This window comes from Cucurbita pepo, chromosome 20 (genome assembly GCF_057944985.1).
Source record: "Cucurbita pepo subsp. pepo isolate OVF chromosome 20, ASM5794498v1, whole genome shotgun sequence".
Classification (NCBI taxonomy): domain Eukaryota; kingdom Viridiplantae; phylum Streptophyta; class Magnoliopsida; order Cucurbitales; family Cucurbitaceae; genus Cucurbita; species Cucurbita pepo.
In genome coordinates, this window is record NC_141817.1 from 2,979,152 (window position 1) to 3,002,293 (window position 23,142).

Below are 23,142 nucleotides of genomic sequence, written 5' to 3' on the forward strand. Positions count from 1 at the left end.
ACATCTCTCTCATTTACACTCAACAACAAGTTAGACCTTTTTCATTTACATGGTAAAATTACACCTCACTCTCGTTTATATTTATAAACAAGTGGTTCGATGTCATTATCATTTACCTTTGTAAACAAGAGGTTAGACGTCATTTCATTTACAAATAAGTTAAAACGAGAAGAAAAAATTGAGAAAAATAGAGAATACCTCAGTTTTACTGAGAGCGTAACCCAAACTCAAACCATTATGAAAATGTCAGTCTCCAATAAACCCTTAGACTTCACCTTTAAAAACCACTCAATGAAGAGAGAAAGGAATGAAAGACAAAATTTAGCAAATAAGTTACAAACATAGAGATGGAGAACACCGAAGTTTTTCGGCAAGTATTCCGGCGACTTCGAAAATGTCAGCCTTCAACGAACCCTTAGACCTCACCTGTAAGGATAGAAACCACTAAATAGATGGAAAATAATTTATGGCAAAATCAAGAATCCTTACCTGATGTAGTTTGAGGAAGTGTGCTTTCACTAATGACACTTCCTATTTCGTCAAAAACATCCCAGAATTCAAGGTTAGTCTGTGAATGACTAGGTCGAGATGTTTATTAGGATTTTTGTGTACTAGTGGCGTTTTTGAGTGATTCTTGGACTTTTACCTCAGCAATGTGATCTTCTCAAGTCTTGGAGTGAAAGCTGCCAAGATTTATGTTGGAATCGAAATTTCAAGAAAACATGATTGTAACAACTAGTGTTTTTCTCCAAATTCGAACTCAAATAATAAGACCTATAATTACCAATAAATATATATATATATATATAAAAGTAAAATATATTATAGAAATAGAATATGAGATCTACAATATTCGTCAAGAAAGCTTCTTGATTTGGATTACGAATCGGAAGATATAAAAATCGGATTGAAAATGCGAAAAGCTCACGTTTCTGGAAAATTTGAAAAAAAACACAGGAGGAGAGAGAGAACGCCGCCACGCGTCGATCGGCGTACGTAGGAGCGCGGTAGGACCGACGAGCGACACGTGGCGACTACGAGCTGGAAGACGCGTCAAGCGCGCGCAACCGGGTCGGCCTGAGTCCGAATCGTGCAAACCGAACCGAACCGACCGCTAGCCCGCGACTGCGCGGGAAGTTGCGCGTAATACACCCTCCAGAGCGCGCATGTAGGCGCATGAGTACTCATTTTTTCCTCTGTTTGCTTGTTTTTCATCCCAGTTTCGATACTGACCCTATTATTATGTGAATTAGGACATGTCAAAGAAATTCCATAATTTTTGGAATCCTTTTCGTCAAGAAACTCGAGCTTGGGAAGGCACGCGTCAACCAAGTAACCATTTGGATTCCCACGAGCAGTACTTGTAGGAACCACTTGGAATAACCATGAATGCTACCATACCGATAAACTTAGCTAGCTGAACCTAACATATGAGTATGAAAACCATGGAAATGAAATAGTTAAGAAAATAAATGGAATCTAGATATGAACGATTATGTATCTGTTTAGATTTGAGATTGTGATGATGTATGTATACACGAGAAGGAAGGGAAACTTGTGAAATCTGCGCTCCAGGTGAAGATGGATGTTATCTTCCCGTTGAGCATGTTTGTTTATATTACATGAATTGTTGTAGGTTAACTCCAGTGCATGATCACTTGTGTTATCTTTCTTGTTGAATAGGAAGGAACTACGAGCTTAGACTAGGGCGCTTGAGATTATGTAGGCTAGACAGGATCCTAGATTGGGATACCACTAGAATACAGTGCATTTGGACCCGCAAAATGATTATCAGTCGATCCAGAGCCCAGAATTCCAAACCACGATAGGTTTGTGAGACCTTGCACGAGAATCCTAGAGATGAATGAATCAGGTCTAAGCCACCAAGAGTCCACCCTAGAAAGAATAGTAAGACACCACGGTAATTGTAGGTAGCCCGCTAGAGTCGAGCAGTGTGGATAGTGTCATAAGAACCTCCACTTTCCTCTATGCTCCGATACCGTACCGTGGAGACAGAGCTCCAGTACAGAGATTGTTGAGCTTGGCAGATCCGAACAGGGAAGTGTGACAGGTGCCCATACCTAGTGGTGATAGCTAAGGGGTCTTCTGAAGAGGGCTCCTGAGTCATAGAAACCCGTCCCTGAGCAGGGGAACATGGTACCATGTAGGATGACTTAGTGGCTGACCGACACACAGGGGTTCACAACCCCCAATTTTAACAGATGTATGGTCCCGTGGGGGGTTGTCAGCTAACCTCCACGATTGATGTTCAAATAGAGTTACTTATTTAGATCCAGCTATACTATCCCCTCAAATTTACTTGTGAGGTCATGCCTCACCTCAGGACACTTATCATCTCACTGCATAAGATGGTCAAGCCTATTCCCTCTCATTAGGACCCTGAGATAAGACCGTGGATACCTACTAAGATAAGGATGCGAAAATAACGTGGTTACTGAGTATATTTTTATACTCACCCTTTTTTTTTTTTTTTTCAGGTACCAATTGATACGGGGAGGTGTTCGAGAGGTGCACTATCATGAGGGGTGTCGTTCCGGAGCGTCAATCCCTTGTCGGTCTTTTAAAATCTTTTATATTTCATTTTATATTTATAATAGATCCTCGATTGATATTTTTGTCTCTATTAATTTTGTTTAATGAATTCAAGTTCAAACACGACGATGAATTTCGTGATATTAAGGTCAAACCACTATAATTCATTTTGGGTTTATGATTAAACCACTAACTCAACGAAATGCCATATCATTACGAAGATTCAAGGATCTCTCAACGAAAGATCGAACGAAACGCCAGTGGGGCAGAATCAGAATGTGCCTGCCGGTGGTGCTCTGCTTTTTTTATTATATCTTCCAATCAAAGATTGGACGAAACGTCAGTGGGGCACCTCAAGTGTTCGATGAAATGCGCCAAAGAGACGTGGGGGCTTTGGAGCGCAATGTTAATGCAACTGCCCATGTCCTGAAAGGTATGTATAAATGTGTATATATATATTTTTGGTATTGTGGGTTTTGATGGGAAGGCATCGATGGTGTTGGTGGGAACATATTCTGCAAGTTGTGTGGTTTATTGCTGACAAGCTAGAGTATGGCTTTATTCTTCATTCCTTCCTTACTACATTTGGTGGGGGGTTTGTCCTGTTGCATGTGGAGTACATAGTTTACGTGCGCATTTAGATGTCTCTCCTTGGTGCTAGTGCGATGCGCTCATGTTTGTCAACTATATGTGACTCCTTCAAAACAACACATGGCTTGCCTTACTTTACATGTGATTTTTCGGGTCCATTTTAATTTCTAGATTAAATTACAAATTTAGTGTATAAACTTTTAAGTTCGTATCAAATAGGTTCTTAAACCTTTAACTTTGTGTCTAATAGGTTATCAACTTATTTGGTATCTTTCAAAATTTAAGAACGTACTGGACACTAAGTTGAGAAATTTTGTAGAGGTTTGAATTATGTTTTGATGTGAAAGAAGTAAACTGTGGAGAAGTTATACCGAAGATTTGTATGGATTCACTCTTTCATTAGGTTAAAACATTTCCTACCAATAAGAATGTGGATTACAATGAGATATAATAAAAGAGAACTTTTGCATACTCTCTCAAGAGTATGCCTAACCTTCCTAGTAACCTCTACTTCAATCTTCAAAATCTTTAGTACAATATCATTTAGGAATTAAACTATTTGTTGTGGAAAGATTTGAGGTTGATTTTATTAACCAATTGATATCTCTGATATCTTGTACAACTATCCATGAAAGATAAGAAAAAAACATAATCAGTTAGTTATTGATATGAATAATATATACTAATGATGAGATCTTATAGTTGTTGGTATTGATATTTGTCCATTTTTCTTCACAATGAACTTCTGGGATCCTTCTTGGACTTGAAATCATCATGATACTGCTGATAAACGTAGGAAACAAAACCCCAAACCGCCAAAGCCATGGCAACACCTTTCAGCCCACTCATCTTATCATGAAACAAGAACACCGCTGCAACAGGAACTATAGGAAACCCCAGTACACAAACAGCATTGGAAAACAGAGAAGAAACCTCAAATATCAAACCAACACACCCAAGAGTGAAAACCTTCCACAAAATGGCAGTCCAAACCACTGTCATAATGTAAGACACTTTCCCCAACTCAAACTCATTCATTTCCTTCTTCAAACCCCTCCACTCTCCACTCACAAAAAGCCCCACAACAATGGCCAGACAAGCAAAAAACGACCGGAACCAAATCATGTCCACAATAGCCTTGAATGATTCGTTTTTGACGAGCTTGTTGAAGAATAGTTGCGTTAAAGAAAGCACTAGGCCATAGCATGCTGATCCAGCGACGGTGCAGATGAAGCCAATGATGTATTTGGCCTTAGAGGCCTTGTTGTAGGCTGAGCCCTCTGATTCTGTTTGAAAGACAAGGAGGGTTGAGGAGATGGTAAGAACAACAAGGGAGTTGATGATTGAAGGAGTGAACTTTTGGGAATTGAGGAAGAAGGAGAAGATGGCATTGAAGGCTAATTGTGAGGAAGAGAGGAGGGAATAAGTGGAGACAGGGAGATACATGAGACCAATGGAGAATAAGTAGCAATCTGCAGCTAAAAACAGCCCCAATGAGACATAAACCAGAGCTAGCTTCAACAGAGTTGGTTGTTGTTCTGTGTGGGAAATATTGTTCCTGTTTGTTCTTCGTTTGGTTGCTCTTATGATGTAATAAGGAAGGAAGATGGGGAAGCCTGCTACTTGGACCAAGGTTCCAAGCCATTTGCTTTTGCCTCCTTTGTCAAAGTAGAGTCTTCCAAGGAGGGTAGCCACCGACTGTCCTAGAAGGAGAAAGATTATGTAGAGAAAGATCTTAACCCACTTCTTGTAATTGGCTTTGTGGGTGATTCTTGTTTGGTTGGTGATTGTTTCTGAAGATTCCATGGAGTTTGATCCTTTGGCTATCTGATCTGCTTCTAAGTTATCTAACAATTTAAATAAAATAAGATTAGAAGAGAGAACATAAAATATTTCAATGGCTGCTGACGAGTTGATTCTCCCTTTTTCTTTAAGCTCTTTTCCACTGATACAGAATGGAACAAGAAGCATACAAAATTTCTATCTTCTTTTTAGTCTGCTATTGATTTGCTGGAATTACCTGTAATTTGCAGGCACTTTTCTTGAGCTTCTGCCATGGCTGAAAGTGAAGAGCTTCCTGAGAGAGATGGTGAGGAACCTATGAAGAAGAAAGAACAGACCATTCAAAGGATTGATTCAATAACTCATCATAAGAAGTCTGCAACTTCTTTTTTTTTTTTTTTTTTTCTCAGTGAAGAACAATCCAAAACAATGTTCTTCTCTTTTATCCCCTTCTTGGACAAAAAAAGTTGACCCAGTTGACTGTAAATTACAAATGCACCAAAAATTTTGATTAGACAGAAAAACACTTCAATTTGTTTATGATATGAAGAAAATAGTTCAATAAATAGTGTAGAGTTCCTGTGACAGCAACTCTGCTTGGATGGGCTATGAGAGATCAAGTTGATGTGTGGTAGAATCCACTTTTTAGAGAATATAAGACCAAGTTAGAAAAACATTTCTTCTGTTGAAGGTATGAAAATACCAAGTTAAGCTAGAATAATTGGTTTTTTTAAAAAGAATAATTTGGTATTGATTGTGATTTTTTTTATAAAAAAAATCTCTGTAACTTTGAAATACTCAATGAAATTTAAATAAAATATGTGTAAGATTCTTGGATTATGCTGAGGTTTGGCTTATTCGATAAGGGATTATCGAAACATAGAAATAACGATAGAGACTTTGAATAGACAATCAACTATCTTATAATTTTTAAATTTCATCTTTCATATTTTTATTTAAGATACTAAAAAAAATTGTATATTGTTTCTGCATACTAGTCCCTTCTCATTGCATACTAGTCCCTTCTCATTACTCGACATTGACTTCTTGAATTGCATCGGTGGACTGAAAATGACTTCCTAACAACCAAACGAAATATTTATGAATTTATTTGATTGTTGGTAGGTCAATTGGAAAAGTAGCATTTAAGTATGCTCGAAAGACTTAAGTCAGACTTACTGATTGAAGTTTTATGTTCAGAAATTTTGAAAATTTATAATCTTGTTAAGAATTTAATTAATTTAACATTAACTAATGATAACTATTTAATATATTAAAGAAAAATTGTAATGAATAGCAAACATTAGGTTATTTGCAAATTTAGCTAAGGAATTTTTAGATTTGCATATATAGAAGAAAAAAAAAATTAAAGCTAAGATTAGGTGGAGGATCGAACCTATTACCTCTTGATCTGAGTTAAAAGTATCATTCAACATCTAATTGAAACTTGCATCACCTAACAGCAGTAGAGTAGCAGCAAGATGACCTATATTATGGATCTATATGTATAAGAATGAGATCATGAAGGAGCTTTAGATCTCTAAACAACAATATCTTTCCAAATACAAATTGCCACAACAAAGGGACTAAAAAGTGTACAAAAAAGTCTGCAAAAACCACATGAAATAAGAACCTTGTTCTATTTTTCTCTAAAGTTCTCCAAGTTCTTACATTTTCTCATTGGTGAAGATTGCAAGAACGCAAAAGTAGGGAAAATGTTGTGTTTCATAGACAAAAAATGGGGCAAACTACTAAGAAGAATTTATTATACGACGAACATATCAATAATTTCGGCAGAACTTCAATTTTGAATAATTATAATACATCAAAGGCCAAGGCTACTTCACCAAAATCGGCAATGCTTCTTTTCTTTTGTGGGGGGAGTTGAAATTTGAAAGCATAAAAGAACTTTTGCTATGTTTCCTACAGACTCGTCTTTAAAGCTTCAAAGCGGAAAAGGCCAGCTGAAGGAAGCCTATCGAACGAGTTGGATATACAACCAAAAAGAATTCATCTCCTTTCACTTTTGCACATTTCCAACTGGAAATAAACAATATAGAAATGGCTCTTTGCATTCACAATAATATCTGAATCATCAATTAGAAATAGCGACTCATCAACTGATAAGTTTAAACAGGATAAAAAGCCAAAAATAAAAAATAAAAAACCAATTTAAAATTCCAAGAAACGGAAGGGAATGCCCTACAGCTGAAAATACTATCCACTAATGACAGTTCCTCAGTAATCCGCAAATAAAAATTGGAATGTGAGTTCAAAAAAATAGTTAGATGAGTAGAGATTAACATATACAATTTGAGGTTAGTGATGAGTATTGAACTATGGTTTATCAAATAAGCTCATATGTATTTACCACGACAAAGCAAGTTGGGCAAAGGGCTTACCGTCAAATGAAGAAACCGTAGAAAATCAATGAGATGCTGTATAAACATAAACCAATTGCACCAGCGGCAAGTAAATTATGCAGTAGACGCCGATCGTCTTTTGTGGGAATAAAGGCCGCCTTAAGTGTGTTTGTTAATTCAAATACCCGAAGAGAGAGCTGCAAAAGAGAATAAATTTACAAATCATCATGCAAGAAAATGAAATGTTATAAGTACTATATCTTGCATCCAAAATAAACGGTCATGTAGATTTTCTCTTACAAATACATAGACTGCTGTGGTAAGCATGAAATTGAGCATAGGATATTCTGGAATGATAGAGAGAAGCCACTTAGGTTGTCCATTGGGTACATTTGATCTGCACAAACAGACCAAGAAAATAAAAATTGCATGGTCTTGAAGTTGGAAAACGTATTTTAAATTCCATATAAATTATTCCACTACAGAGCCCCACTTTTATCATTACTTGTGAGCTTATTCAGAAAGATAAAGAAAATTGATACTGGCATAAGAGTTATAAAACATAGTGTTCAAGTCAAAGATGCATTCTGAATTTATTATCACATCACATTAGAAAGAATGGATTAAATAGAAAGTTGCAAAAATATAATAAAATTAAAAAATTAAAAATTAAAAAAATCCTCACCTCAGCCATATATGAAACTGTGAAATGTAAGTCTCAAGGGTAATCTTGCCAAGCCACCTAATGATATAACATAGTTAGAAAACACAACAGAAAATATTCCAAAGTTCAAATCTAAAAGATTTTATAGTACTCCGTAGAAAAGAAATACATACGCCAAGAGCGTCAGAGAGTAGTTTCGGATCTGCTGGGTAAAATTCCGCAGGCAAATATAAACACTACAATCAAAATAAGACGAGATCAGCGATATGATACAAAGAAAAAGAAAAAAAAAAAAAAAAAGAAGAAGAAAAGTAAACAAAGAACACTTCTCCAGTACATACGTTATAGGAATCCATGATGTGTAAGGATGATACTTGTTATATGTAATTTTGTCCAGCTTATATATCCACTCATACCACATATAACCAACCTGGAGAAAACAGATGGCATTAAGAAACACAATTACTGAAAGTAGACTATTGTTGCCACGCAAAAGATATTGCTATTCACAAGTCCACCAACTTACGGATAGGGCAACTGTAACTATGCACGCTTTTATAGAGATTCTCTTCTTGGTATCAGCTTCCTCTAACTTCTCCATCCATTTCTCAACCTAGGACATAAAAAAACGATTTTCTTAGGGATGGCGAACAAAAAGATTTTTTTTTTTTTTTTTTTTTTTTTTTTTTAAATAACAGCAACAAAGCAAAGAAACATAACAAATTTAGACACATCAGTTTACATTGGGATGAAAATAGGCATAGATCATTCCGATAATCCAAATATATCGGTCGAGTCCAGATCTGAAATGCCATTCATGCAATTTGGGGAGTTGAGGTTTTGCAGGATCAGTATAACCTGTTAGATATCCAAAAAAGAAGAGAAAAGAAAAGGAAAAGCGATCCTTAAGCAACATATGGATTAGACAAAACAAAATGCAGAAAACCATATGGTTTAAAAGGTTGCTATAGTCTTCAAAGAAACCCAATTATCTAAAAGTTTTCCAGTAAAAAAATATCACCAGTAGTAAGTTGACAAACAAGTATGCAAATAGAAAAACCCACAGCCTACCATTGAACTTGTAGTATAGCCGAAACTTTACAAACAACCAAGCTAAACAGTCAGCTACAAAGATAACTTCCACAAACAAAGAATAGCTTGATATATGAAATCAAAATAACTGGAAGGCCTTGCCACCCCACAAAACATAAGATGATCAAAATACCTAGAGACAAAGAAACAACTATCTGCACTTCTATTTTATTTTTCCTTTTTTTTTCTTCTGGGCAAGGGGCGTGATTCAGTGCTTACCTAAAAGGATTGTCAAAGGACTCCAAAATGCATCGAAAACACCAGGAACTTCCCAAATGAGAATTACCACAAGAAAGCAAGCAAGAATCTTCACTGCTATCACTGATCTTTTCTCGTTATACTTATTACAAATACCGAGAGCTCCATAAACCATCAGAGTGAAAAGTGTATGCATTGGACAGATGTAGTACAGCATATAATCATTGTTGAGAACGATACAGCAAAAGATAACAAAGAAATTTAGCCGCCACATCATCTGCATATAATGATAGATATTAACAAAAGTTACTTGATCACCATCTCTTTTCGGCCAGTGCTGGGGGATGGGGGAGGGGTGGGTTTGGTGGTTTTATTCATAAAGCTTTGGAGGTAGAAAGAATTTTAAACTTAGATAAAAATAACCTGAGCAAAGCGAGCAACACTAAAATCCTTTCTGATGTAATAATACGAAAAATTTCCAAATCCGGTCATCCAAACATATGCAGCAATAAAAATGCGTATTGCATTGTATATCTCTGCAGCAGCAAAATAATGGTACATTAAGAAAAGAACCTGTTGAAACCCAAAAAGGAAAATGTATTAGGCTTGACTATAAGCCAACCAAGTACATCAAACTTAACTAAGACCATTGGCATGAGAAAAATAACTAGAAAATATAGTAGTTGATATGCTATCACATACATGTGAAGAACATCAGAACATTTGGAGATTAAGTGTAGGGTACATAAACTCACTCAAATTAATAACTTGGATAAAAGACGTGCATACATTTTTACAAAACAAAATACAGTCAAAAGTCCAAACATATCTGGGAGAACACAAGTGATGGACAGAAGAAAATGAATAATCAGCTTATAACAGTAAGTATCTGATGCGTACAATGGACGTTATTACAAATCAAAATAGGCTAACAGTACAACAACACACCATAAAATCATAAATTTTATGATAAAGATAATAATACAAGACTATGTTTCCCAAAAAGAATGTCAATCCATATATACATTTACATTAAAATAGAACTTGCCTGCATCCATCCTTTCCACTCTTCTGTCTGATGCCGATTAAGGTAAAGAATAGATTTCCCAGAGAAAGCTGACTTGTCGCTGTGCTTTTTTAATGATGTTGTTGCTGAAACAATGATGAGTAGAATGTAGAGAAAGAGAAAGAGGTCACGGCTGTAATTCTGTCAAAGAAAAGAACCATTTAAACAGTATAAAGAAGTTTCTACTAATGCAGGTAAGAAAAAGGGAATTAAATAAATTGATGAGTATCTGTAAGAGTGTAAATTTTAGAGGATTCATTTAGAAGCATAATAGATGACACAATACATGAGAAATAATGAAAATCTATGGAATTCGAGCTCAATTCCTGCTCACCTTAGCTATCAACAACAATATCTGGCAAATGGTCGTGTCTTAGATAATAGAGAAAAATTAAAATACTACAACAAAAGCATTGCAGCAGAAAGAGTTCTTTAATAGATCGAGATGAAATTATTATTTCAAGAAAAATGTTAAGCACGAATACACTGAGAAAACAAAACTACCTTCTTCGATTCTGCCAGGATAGATGTACGGTCACATACGAAGAAATACAAAAGAATCACTCCAAATTCAGACCTAAACAAGACTGCAATAATGAGTTACGGTTTAATATTATTGGTTAATCAAGTTGAGATTAATCCTGTTAAAACTCACATTGCTCTCAAGGTAGCTCGATTTTCTAGCAAGAAAGTGTCATCCAGTGTAAAAAACCTAAAGACCAGAAAGGTTCAGACAGTAGAAAGGACATTTAAGAAACAGAGTACTTTAAAAGAGAGCATTAATGTACTACAGAAAATGGAAACGACCTTATCAAATTCGTTGTGATGGATGAATTATGTATCTTTGCAGATGCTGTTCTAGCCAGACCTCCTTCCAATAGAACGGCTTGATCATCTTCTCTAACTGTCTCACCTCCCAAGTCAGCTAGATTGATGTCTGAATGACTGCAATCCAGGAAATTTCAATCAACCACAGGAAACGTAAGCAAAAAAATGCTGAATATATACCATTCAAAAGATTAAAAAAAAAAAATAATAAATAAAAAGAAAAGAACAAAAAAGAGAGATAGGAAGAAAGAAAAAAGTAAATGGTTGCCTTTGACTGCAACAAGTAAAAAAACAGACGAAAACAAACAACCACAAATTGAATAATAAAATTCAACCTAACGTATTCCTTACTCCTACTTGTTAAATGCTCCTATTCTCTTAGCGATACTTTAACTCTTAAACATAGGGATGAGGGGCATTTTTCATAAATTGTTAATCGAAGATAAATGATGAAAACAGCTAGCAGTAAAATGCAAAAAGCTAGAGCAACAAAAATTGCAGAGAATTTCTCACGCTTTAGAAAGAGCTGAAGATTTCCTATATTCAAGGAATTCTGAGTATATCCACGAAACAATGATGGGAGACACTCCAAGAAGGAACGATATCTGAGACATGAAAGTATCCTCGTCAGTTAGTTCAGGCTTGAAATGCGACAAAGGTAAGATACTTGAGGCAACAATATGAAAAGATAAGAAAGAGAAAAATAACACAGGACTGATATCATTTAATGTCAAATTAGTAACAGGAAAATCAACATTAACTAATATCAAGACGTCAGAAAAGTTTGAAAGTAATACCAGTCTGTCCCAGTATTGTTCTCAAACTCAAGCCTCGGAATACAGTGAATAATCAAATACCTTAGAAAATTATACCCCTTGAACATTGATACACATAATCTAACAGATCTACAAATCCAAGATAAATTTCAAAAATATAGGATGAATTGAAAGTGAGGATATGAACCTCTGGGGACAAAAAAAAAAAAAAAAACTCAGTAAAATTCAAGGATAACTTGCATAAAGCAAATTTTTTTTTTTTTTTTTTTTTTTTTTTTTAAGTATCCTGGGCAGTCACGTTATTGGTTCAACAACCATCTAAGAAAATTGGACTTGAATTTGAATGCAATCTTCTCAGTCACAGCGGGACAAATTTCCAGGAAGAAGAAGGGTTAATTTCCGGTTAACAAAACAATAGTTCTGCATTCGTGGGGTAGTCCGTGATCTGACTCTTGAAAAGCATGCGGACGAAGCATAAGGGTGAAAATAATTTAAAAATCCAAAGGCGAGGGGCAACTTTGTCGGTGAGAATTATTGTCGCCAACTACACCAAAACAAGTAGCCGACAGTGCAGGGAAAATGCGAAACCCAAATTCAAACAATCAAATGAACTTCAAGTGCCAGTGAACTTCACGGTAAAAGAATGCTATACACACCGCAAAAATTAAAAACTATCCTGAGCCAAAGAATTACATAACAACTCAAAAAAAAAAAAAAAAAAAAAAAAAAAAAAAAAAAAAAATCCACATCGCAGAAAGAACAAACCAATGCAATACCTGTCCAGGAGTAATAACAGAAGCCTCCATCATCAATCCTGAAAAAAAAAAAACTGCAAAATGCAAACGAAAAGCAACAAAAACAGAAACAAATCACTTCAACATTCCACGAACAATCGACAAAACACACACGAAAAAAGCAGAATCTAAAGTATAAACCGCAGATCGAGACAGATACACACCTGAGACGAAATGAAGAATCGAGTTTGTTGAAACGTCAGTCTCTAAACATCAGATATAATGCAAGAGAGATAGATCATAAGGATCCAACACAGACAGATTGAAGAAGAAGCCTAATGCTTCGAGAATACTCTCTCTAAACCTCTCTTTCTCTCTCTAAGCTTCTCTCTCTCTCTCTCTTAAAACCTTAATTGTGACTCCACCTCTGTTCTGAGCGGTTGATGAAGATGAAGGCTGTTGCTGTTGGGACGATACTTTTGGTTGTGGTTGCCGCTCTCTTCCACTCCTAATGGCGACAATTAAATTTTAATTTTTAATTTTAATAACCAAATCTAAATTAATTAACTAATTAATCAAGATTATCATCTCCATTCATTGAATTACAATTCTTACGTCAGCCAATTATATATATTCAACTCAAAATTTAGTTTAATTCAAAATTATATCTAATATTTAAATTCAAAATTAATAGTCGAATTTACTATAAGAAAATTTTAAATATTTATTAAATCAAGGTCATAAATTAAATTTATAATTGAATTAACAAGAGATTAATTATTAAAAAGTTTGAATATATCTAAAAATTAATAATCGTACCAATTTAATTTTTCATTTTTCATTTTATAAAGTAAATTAGAGAAAATGGAAAATAAATATTAAATTTTCCTTTTTTTTTCTGAATTAAATGTTTTTTTTAGGGTCGGTGTCCACCACGCGTTTTAAAACGCGTTTTCCTTTTAAAACAAGGAAATAAAATTGAGCCCATCATAAATTCGAATCTATATTTAGTTATATTCGTAATTAATTATTTTATAATTTTTATTTTAAAATATTATTTTATTAATTATTATTGGGTTTCTATTTTTGTAAATTTAATTTATGATTTAAGCTTAATTGATCTTTCGGCTTAAAACTTTAGTGGTATTACTCCAGATATTTTCAAAATGAAATTTAATTTTTTAAAATTAATTATTTATAACCATATTTTCTTCATTTTTATAAATTTAAGTTTTTAATTTAATTGATTGATTTTTATGACATTTCAAATTGCAATTCATTAATTATAATATAATTTTTATTTCAATTATAATTTAATACGAACTAAAAGTACATATTTAAAAAAAATTAGATAACTAATTCAAGTTTTAACTCCAAATTAAAAAATTAAAAATTTATACCTAATTTATTTTAGTGTGTATTTAGTTGGTAATTAAAATCTTAAACTATAATTGGTAATTAAAATTTTAAATATCCAACGAAAAATTAAATTATTAATTATTTTTCGTTTTAGACCAACATTGGCTTGTTTAATTACCATGTTTAAAGGGTTAATTACAATAATTTTGTAAATTTTAGAAATAAATTGAAAATTCTCATAAAATGAAAAATAAAAGAAAAATAGCAATTAATTAAATTGAAGCTGCCGCGCCGATAATACTCGCCACCAAATCTATCGGCGACCCGCGAAAACTCGGGCCGAGGAAAAAGGCATCGGAGCTGTAACGATGGAATAGCTAAGCTTCGGCTTGTGAGCCTCGTACAGAACAGAAGCAGGGGCGGCTTCAATTCAATGGCGAATCATAAACCCTAAAGCTATCAGAAACTAAATTTGTTCGAAAAATGTCATTCAGAACAATCATCAAACGCCTTCAATGCAACCGCCGAAGCTTCATTGATTCCATCTCTCTTGCTCGTTTCAACTCCTCCGCCCCCGCCGTGCACCCATCAAGGCGTTCTTCCATTTCTCTTCAGTTCCAAAATGTTCCCCAGCTGCAAGATCAAGATCCCTACTCTTACCTCAAAGAAGACCCAATTGAAATTTGTTCCTCTATTTGGGTGAAAGCCTTCGCTTCCCTTCCCAACAGTTCGTTCTCTGATCTATCTGGGTTTCTGTCGAAATTCGATTTGTGGGTATTGGCGTATCAGCGTTCGTGTGCGGACGTGACCGGTAGTTTCCCTCCTCGCAACGCTATTCATTCTCATGTTCTACAAGACCTACTTTCTCTTCGTAACGCTGTCATCAGCGGGAAATTTTCTTGGAACAGGAAGGCTAATCCGTTAATTCGAAGCCCAAATGACAAGTCTCGGACCCATCTCATTTCCAAGCGCAAGCTTCAAGCGATGCTTGAGTCTGATGAGCCTTGCTTTCAGGACAGGATCGTTCAGGAAGTGTTGCTGAAGGTCATAGAGCCCATTTTCGAGGCTCGGTTTTCGTCAAAATCGCACGCATTTCGGCCGGGCCGGAATGCTCATTCTTTCATTCGAACCATTAGAAGCAACTTCGCTGGGTACCTCTGGTTCTTAAAAGCTGATTTGAGTGAAATTTTTAGGCATGTTGATGAAAATGTGGTGATGGGTTCCTTAGAGAAGGCTATCAAGGATAAAACAATTTTGCGTTTGGTCAAGTCCGCGCTCCAATCACCGAGGCAGAAGCGGCCACGAGTTGAAGATAATGACGTGAAGAAGAAAAGAAAGGGGGCTACGAAGAAGAAGAAGATTCTCAATGAGAATGAACCCAAACCTGACCCATATTGGTTAAGAACATTCTTCAATTTCGCACCAGAAGAAGCTGCCAAGGTACCTTCTTATGGTCACTGTGGAATTTTGAGTCCTTTACTTGCTAATGTATGTCTTAATGAATTGGATATTGTAATGGAAGATAAGATAAGTGAATACTTTAGGCCTTCCAAGCTTGATTCCATCTGGAGAGACTCCATTAATGATGGCTGTCATAACCCAGCTTGGCCGGAGTTCGTTCCAGCCAGTGGCAAGGAAAAAACTAGAAAAATGGATTACATACGATATGGAGGACATTTCTTGGTGGGCATTCGAGGGCCTAGAGAGGATGCAGTGAGAATTAGAAAGGAAATCATTGAGTTTTGTGAGAGTATATTTGGAATAAGGTTGGATAATTCAAAGATAGAGATTGAACATATTAGCAGAGGAATTATATTCTTAGACCATGTAATTTGTCGTAGAATAATACACCCTACTCTTAGATATACATCCTCTGGAGGTTCTATTGTGAGCCAAAAGTGTGTTGGAACTTTGCTTTCTGTTACTGCCAGCTTGGAGCAATGTATACGCAAATTCAGGCATGTTGAACTCGTTAAGGGAGATCGAGATCCCGAGCCTTTGCCTTGCAATCCAATGCTGTATTCAAGTCAAGCTCATACAAATTCACAGATGAACAAATTCCTCGAGACCATGGCTGATTGGTATCGATATGCTGATAACCGAAAGAAAATTGTTGGGTTTTGTGCTTATGTTATACGTAGCTCCTTGGCTAAACTCTATGCTGCTAGGTATCGATTAAAATCTCGAGCCAAGGTGTATAGGATTGCCTTACGGAATTTAAGCCGTCCATTGATAGAGAGCAGTAATAATGCAGCACCCGAGTATTCTGATCTTCTGAGAATGGGACTTGTGGATTCAATTGAAGGTGTGCAGTTCTCGCGCATGTCTATGATTCCTTCTTGTGATTACACTCCCCTCCCTCGAAATTGGGTCCCACATCACGAGAACGTTTTGCGAGAATATATCAAGTTACAGGATCAAGAGTTATATTCTGAATTGCGTAAAGTAGTCAAGAGAAAGGGATTGAGTTTGCCTCAAGATGAGATATCTGAAATTGTATGGGGCTACAAGACCCTCGGTGCTTGTCACTTTAAGACTAATGTAGGAAGCGAAATGGAAGGCGGTTGAAGAAAAAATGGGAACCATGTTGCTAAGTTTGCCTTAGAATACGAACTAAATCGAATATCAGGTGGCTTCCAGAGTTAGTTGGCTGGCACAGAGGCAATCGACAAGTGAGCTCGGCCCAATTCTTTCGACAGGTATGCATATTACCTTCATTAAGACATGAGATCCCCGAAATGTGAAGTGCAAACACTCATCAGACCATCGAGTTCTTTTGGTCGTTTGTTCACTGATCACATCGATTGGTTTTCACCAAGAGACTAATTATATTAACAATGAAATTGCAGAGAAGGAAAGCAAGAGACAACGGAGCTCAATAACAATGGAAGGGAGATAAATGTCTCTGCGTTTTGTGGAAAAAGGTACTGCCTCAAACCAGCGTAGTGTAGAACTTTTGGTGCGTATTCTATTTAATTATTTACCATTTATCTAGGTGTTGGTAACTTTTTCATTTTGCCTTGATAAGAAGAGAATTCACAAGCCAGATAACCATAGGAAGTGATTATGAAATTCAGTTTTTACCATTTAATTGCAAAGATAAAATAGTTCATCTCCTTGGATTCAAGGAAGAAACAACTTGTTATAGCAACCTAAGAAAACTAGATTGCACTATCAAAGAGTAATTGACGGATTCCCCAAAATAAAGGTTGATTTATTGGTTGATATTTGGTTTCGTGGTCGGTTGATTGTTTCGTTAGAAATCTAGTTTCGAAATACTGCCTATGTTGGGGGCTAAATTATACAGAGTGTGGATTTCTATAATGTCCCTTGAACGTTGAAAAGCTTTATTTTTACTGTTGTATGTCTCATTATTTCAAAAGCTTCGTTTTATTTCACAACTTTTGAAATTGTTTTAAATCTCAATCATTTCATTAGCTACCACTCAAAAATTTTGTCTCTCAAATCTTTTTAATTGTAAAAGGAGGGAGGTAAACATTATTCTACCTGAATCATCAATTATCAAGTTTGACTGTGACTAAGACTCTTTCTATATGATGCTGTTGGAGTAAAGGATCGTCAACAAGGTTGTTCTTGTGCGTTGCTCTTGGTACAATATTGACGATCTTACAAAGATAAAATTTCAGTTAATTTTCATTTACTCGTCTCATCTTTTACAGAATCGATCCTCTTTTAACTGTACAAGAATATGTGGAGCCTCAGCATATGTTCTCCTTTTGTTGTTATTATCTATTTGCAGTTCACCACCCATCATATGTCTTTATCCTCATTTGAAGTGGAAAAGCTAATGAAATGATTACACTTCAAAACAACTTTAATGGTTAAGGGTTAAAATGAAGAAATCGAAATGTGAAGGGTATAATCGAAACTTATTACTACTGCATGTTCCATTGTTCAATAGGTCATTACTATGTTACATTTGTGTCTTCATTTTAATGGAAAACTCGAAGAGTAGAAATGAAACTTTTAACCGTTCTGAGACATCATATGATTGTAATCTAATTTTAGTTGAGTAGTATTTTTTATAACTGCGGTGTTCAAATGTAACATGGTTTTGTTGTCTTTAGGGACAACCTAAGTGACAAGATCTGGTTGTAAAGAAGTGATCACCTAAGTGACAAGATCTGGTTGTAAAGAAGTGATCAAGAACTTGTCCCTCAACTCCTATTGTGTTTGTCAGAAAAAGAAGAACTCTGTTTCAGTTGCTGAGTTTACAATTGTCCCTTCCATGGGTGGAAGTTTAAGTGAAACTCATGAACCTCATCTCTTTTCCATTCTTTTTTGGTGTTTTTTCTGATTTTGCATCATAATGAACAAAGATGATGTATATATGAAAACCGATCTAAGAGTTTTCTCTTTTCTTTTGGAGAACGGAGATTGACCGAGCTATGCTCATGTTGGCGACCACATCATTCATTTCCATTGAAGATTGTCTTTATTTCGAGGAACTGCCCTACCTAAATTTCCATTGAAGGTACCATCCGTTACCATCGGAATGATGACTTCTTGTAAGGGTTTTCAAAAAATTCGATAACTCGAAGAATCTGAGTAATAACAATAATAAACTTCATTTGATTTTAAGTCCCTCAGTTCATCCTCTTCATCTCCTTCGTGTTGTTTTAAAATCTTATGTTGGATTATATCATCGTATGAGTGAGAATAAAGCATCAATTTGTGTTGTTTTGCGTAAACAATCCGGATTTCAAGAGCTCTAGCGAGTGTTTTGAGCTTTTAGATATCTTTTTAATTCTCTCGGTTCTCAAATTAGCTCTAGCGAGTGTTCTGAGCTTTTAGATATCTTTTTAATTCTCTCGGTTCTCAAATTAGTGAACCTCAAAACGCAAGAGAGCTCTTTCTATGACTTATTTAAACATGGGTTCAAATATTTTGACCTAATTGAATAAAATTGACTTCCTCGACCCGATATCCATTTGTAAATTTAATAATTTTTAATTATCATTAATTTCATAAATATCTTAACCTCAAGAAGAAAAAAAAATTAAAAAGCCAGAAATAGCGAAATAAAATAAGAAAACATGAGTGACAGAAAAAATTTATTAGTCTGGGTTTTGTTCCTTTCTCGAGTTTCCTTTATATACGCTCTTTTTTTAATGGCTTGTGTCATCGTTGACCTCTACCAACCTCTTTTGTATTCTTTCTGAAACATTTACACACGTAATGTCAAAATACAGTTACGTGAAATATGTATCTCAATAATTTTCATTAAAAATGAACAGTTTTTAGATGTGGTCAAAGAGGCAATAGGATAGAATTAAAATGTGAGAAATTTCAAGTGTCTATATGAATGCAAGTAGATAGACAAGAGTACCTTAAGGACAAGCAACAAGTAGCTCCCCCTATTGATTGCAATCCCTTCATATATATTGTACTATTCTACGTTAGCATTAGACCATTAGACCTATAAATGTGGATCCGTGTCCCCTTTTGGCTTCTATTTTGTCACGACCATTTGAGCTATGTTTTAGTTGGCAGGATGATCGTTACAAAAGAGACATTTCATTCAATACAACTTGAATTGAATCGAAATAAGTTTGTAATCTAATAATTTAACTCGAATAATTCAATCCAGTTATGAGTCGCTAGGTCTCTTAATCAATGCTAAAGTAAAAGAAATTAGGTTGGTAGAATAGTCATCGGGATGATATATTGAAGGCTGAGTTACAAAAATATTTATGAACTCTACGATATTTCATAAACGGTTCAAAACTATTCTTGAAGTAGAAATGATAAGGAGTCCCCATAAGGAAAGTAAGATTCGGATTACTTTGTTGATCGAATATCCCAAGGTAAAAACAATTGTTTAAGATTCGAATCACTCCATAAGCAAGATCGATCATGTCTAGCTTGAATGATTTTCAATCAAAACTAAATAAAATTGCAAAGAAACTTAGTCATTAGCTAAAAGAAGAGGTAAGAACACTTAGCCGCCCTAATGATAAGGAATCACTCCAAGGGAAAGTAAAATTCGGATTAACTTGTTGATCAAATATCTCAACACAAAAACACTTAACTGAGATTCGAATCACTCCACAAGCAGGATCGATCATTCTTACTTCTTTTATAGCAATTTTTTATCATTTAGTATCAGAACTTTCCATTTGGTTGAATTCTTATCGAGAGATCTATCAAAATGTTGTACGAAAATTAGCATATGGAACAGTGTGACGATGACATTGTATAGATAGTAGCGTTCAAGTTTCAATTTTCATCCCAAATTACTACAATCACACTGTTTCATGTCTCAATTTTCGTGGATAAAGTTTATATTGGTGCTTGGAAACAGTGATAGTAGAGCCCACAGGCGTAGAAGACAGAGTACAGAAGGGGGCTGGGAGAGGAAGCGATGGCATAACCGATGAGCGCAAGCCAAGCCCATGAGCTGCAGTAACCATTCCGCCAATCCACGCCTCACGCATGGCCTATTCCATGTGATCTCCCTCACCCTCTCACCTCCTTCCCTCCTCCTTTGACCACCCCCCTCTCTCCCTCAATTTTGGTGCCTCATGGCTCCACTTTCTTCTCCACACGTCGTCCTGTTGGACTTACCTCACTTTCGTCTTATTCGAACTCGCTTACCTTCTCTTTTATACATCCAACAGTTCAATTACCAATTAATTTTACCAGTCTTCGGTTAACCCGTCTTCAAATACTTACGTACATAAATCCAACCATTTTCAGTAGCTCAAACATCGTCAACTACATACAGTTTCAAATAATCAATAGATCACAATCAGTACATCACACGTCGTCTTGGAGTTAGCTCACTTTCGTCTTGTTTGAGCCTGCTTACGTTCTCTTCCATACATCCAACCGTTCAATTATCAATTAATTTTACCAGTCTTCTCTTAACCCGTCTTCAAATACTTACCTACATAAATCCAACCATTTTCAGTAGCTCAAACATCGTCAACTACATACAGTTTCAAATAATCAATAGATCACAATCAGTACATCACACGTCGTCTTGGAGTTAGCTCACTTTTGTCTTGTTTGAACCCGCTTACGTTCTCTTTCATACATCAAACATTTCCATTATCAATTAATTTTACCATTCTTCTGTTAACCCGTCTTCAAGTACTTACGTACATATCAATCCAATTCACTAACTCAAATATCGTATAATTTCATCATCAACTATGTCCAGTTTCAAATAATCAATAGATCACATGTCATCTGGTTGGAGTTAGCTCACTTTCGTCTTGTTCAAATCCACTTACGTTCTCTTTCATACGTCCAACAGTTTAATTATGAACGTTCAACCATTTTAAGTAGTTCAAACATCATATAATTTCATCATCAATTACGTACACCATAATTATGACGATAACTCTTCCATCACAAACTCGCTCTCGTTTATCGAATTGGTTTGAAAATGCGACCAAAATCCTATGTCAACGAGGGAGGAGGGTGTGGCATAGGGAAGCAAAAGCACGTTGCATGGAGGAACAAGGACATGTGGAGGGGGCATTGAGGAAATGGACGTAATGCTTCGGTAAATGGGTCATCTCTGCATGCCATTACTGTCACTCTCGCAGAACCACGACATTCCTCTCTCGACACTGCACCCTCCCGATACTTCCACCCTACACCACATCTCAAATATGGTCCATAAATGCTCGTAACAGTTTCATTGAATAATTTTTTTTTAAACTATACGGATCTAACTTGGAAGTCATTGTTCTCGAATCTACTTCTTCAAAATAATGGTCATTGTTCATGCACAAGAATTTTATCTTGTCTGGGATATGTCTTTTTTTAGAGGGTTAAAATGTGTTCTTTTTTCAAAAGAAAAATATTTGTGTCTGGGACTTGTCTTTTTAATTCTTTAAAAAATACGGTTTTTATTTCTTCTTCTTAAAATGAATTATTGTCGTACTTTTTAACTTGGGCATTTTTCGACGAGCGAAATAAGAACAATCTAAATCGTGAAATACAAGTTTCGAGTTAGATAAGCGAAATGGTAGATGGCGAAAATACAAGGGTCGTTACGTATCTTCGTCAATATAAGATCTTACATCAAAATCAAAGTGTTTTAAATTGTTTTTAAAAATAAATAAAAATATAATTTTGGGTTTTATTCCAAATTTAGTTTGCAAACATTTTTTTAACAAAAAAAAATTAAATAATAATAATAATTTTCTTGATATATGTAACACATTTTAAGGCATGCAAGATCACATGGAAAATTCAGAAGAACATAAGCAGAAATATTCTTAAAACGACGTAGTGTAATTCAATTAAAAAAGGCAACATAGTACAATCCTTTAACTATAATTTTAATTTTATTATATTATATAATGTATTATTTTGGGAAGTTGATATATATATTTTATTTGGAGGGGCCATGGCCCCTAGAGCTCATATTCAACTTCGAGTATGGCTTTACAAAATTATTATATACATTGAACCCAAATATGTTTTACGTACCCAAATATTATTGGAATAATCGAGTTTTTCGAGCACATGCAAATTTCGTAAATGAATTCGTTCTTCAAATGTTCCAATATGTTTTGCTTTTTAATCATCTCTTATCTCTGTGTTAATTTTAAAATTATTCTCGTATTTTTAAAAGTTTTAAATACTTTTACGGTTAATTTTAGATGAAACTGTTACGGTTAAATTCATGGATTATAACAAAAGGTTATTATCATCGAAGAAATTTTAAAAATAGGGACGGTACAAATTTTTTGAATTTTTTTTTTTTACTTTCTAAAACTATTGACGGTTCCATCTATATACTGACAATAGAAAGCTATTCCATTATAAAGAACGGTTCATCACGTGTCGAATTATAATTAAACAATTAGAAAGCTATAAAAAGATAAATACAGCTCGATGGACATGAAAAGTTACTAAAGCCTCACGACATTACTGGATCTGGTAGCCCTTAACATATCTAACACTTCCAATCTCCATCTACTTCATTATAAATAACGGTTCATTACGTATCGAACTGTAGCTAGATAATTAGATAGCTACAAAAAGATAAATACACTCAATAGACAAGAAAAGTTACTAGAGCCTCACGACATTGCTAAGTATGGTAGCCCTTTACATATCTAATCCTTTCGGTCTTCGTCTACTCCATTATAAA

The 23,142-nt window shown here is 35.2% G+C and overlaps 3 protein-coding genes and 1 long non-coding RNA gene across 5 annotated transcripts; 2 read left to right on the forward strand and 2 right to left on the reverse strand.

Moving 5' to 3' along the window:
- The first annotated feature begins 2,244 nt into the window (after positions 1-2,244).
- Positions 2,245-5,346, forward strand: LOC111782551 (uncharacterized). Of its 2 annotated transcripts, XR_002813143.2 has the most exons (3): positions 2,290-2,572; positions 2,775-2,986; positions 5,178-5,346. It is a non-coding gene; the product is annotated as an uncharacterized LOC111782551 (long non-coding RNA). The 2 variants fall into 2 exon arrangements; XR_015414690.1 differs by having other exon boundaries at positions 2,245-2,986.
- Positions 3,703-7,467, reverse strand: LOC111782550 (putative purine permease 10). The gene is made up of 4 exons (XM_023663314.2): positions 7,329-7,467; positions 6,323-6,425; positions 5,165-5,242; positions 3,703-4,991 (listed from the first exon to the last, which is right to left on the reverse strand). Exons 2-4 carry the CDS (start codon positions 6,360-6,362, stop codon positions 3,877-3,879), a joined length of 1,233 nt encoding a protein of 410 aa, XP_023519082.2. The 5' UTR covers positions 6,363-6,425; positions 7,329-7,467; the 3' UTR covers positions 3,703-3,876.
- Positions 6,666-13,150, reverse strand: LOC111783109 (protein REDUCED WALL ACETYLATION 3). Its single transcript, XM_087120587.1, has 17 exons — positions 12,872-13,150; positions 12,690-12,742; positions 11,651-11,742; positions 11,117-11,254; positions 10,965-11,021; positions 10,814-10,886; positions 10,292-10,450; positions 9,667-9,816; positions 9,265-9,520; positions 8,696-8,811; positions 8,480-8,566; positions 8,295-8,383; positions 8,127-8,189; positions 7,975-8,031; positions 7,590-7,686; positions 7,329-7,486; positions 6,666-7,013 (listed from the first exon to the last, which is right to left on the reverse strand). Exons 2-16 carry the CDS (start codon positions 12,720-12,722, stop codon positions 7,331-7,333), a joined length of 1,623 nt encoding a protein of 540 aa, XP_086976713.1. The 5' UTR covers positions 12,723-12,742; positions 12,872-13,150; the 3' UTR covers positions 6,666-7,013; positions 7,329-7,330.
- A 1,187-nt stretch (positions 13,151-14,337) lies between these two features.
- NMAT1 (Intron maturase, type II family protein) lies at positions 14,338-18,608 on the forward strand. Its single transcript, XM_023664206.2, has 3 exons — positions 14,338-16,705; positions 16,856-16,930; positions 18,095-18,608. Exon 1 carries the CDS (start codon positions 14,490-14,492, stop codon positions 16,572-16,574), a length of 2,085 nt encoding a protein of 694 aa, XP_023519974.1. The 5' UTR covers positions 14,338-14,489; the 3' UTR covers positions 16,575-16,705; positions 16,856-16,930; positions 18,095-18,608.
- Positions 18,609-23,142: the final 4,534 nt, after the last annotated feature.

Excerpts from the sequence above, each read along its gene's own strand:
- LOC111782550 (XM_023663314.2), bottom strand. The coding sequence starts at position 6,362 with ATGTTGAATGATACTTTTAACTCAGATCAAGAGGTAATAG. Across the intron at positions 5,243-6,322 it reads CTCAGATCAAGAGGTAATAG|GTTCCTCACCATCTCTCTCA; the intron begins GTTCGATCCTCC and ends TCTTCTTCATAG. Across the intron at positions 4,992-5,164 it reads AAAGTGCCTGCAAATTACAG|ATAACTTAGAAGCAGATCAG; the intron begins GTAATTCCAGCA and ends TTAAATTGTTAG.
- LOC111783109 (XM_087120587.1), bottom strand. The coding sequence starts at position 12,722 with ATGATGGAGGCTTCTGTTATTACTCCTGGACAG. Across the intron at positions 11,743-12,689 it reads CTGTTATTACTCCTGGACAG|ATATCGTTCCTTCTTGGAGT; the intron begins GTATTGCATTGG and ends TTCATGTCTCAG. Across the intron at positions 10,451-10,813 it reads TCCTGGCAGAATCGAAGAAG|AATTACAGCCGTGACCTCTT; the intron begins GTAGTTTTGTTT and ends TTTCTTTGACAG.
- NMAT1 (XM_023664206.2), top strand. The coding sequence starts at position 14,490 with ATGTCATTCAGAACAATCATCAAACGCCTTCAATGCAACCGCCGAAGC.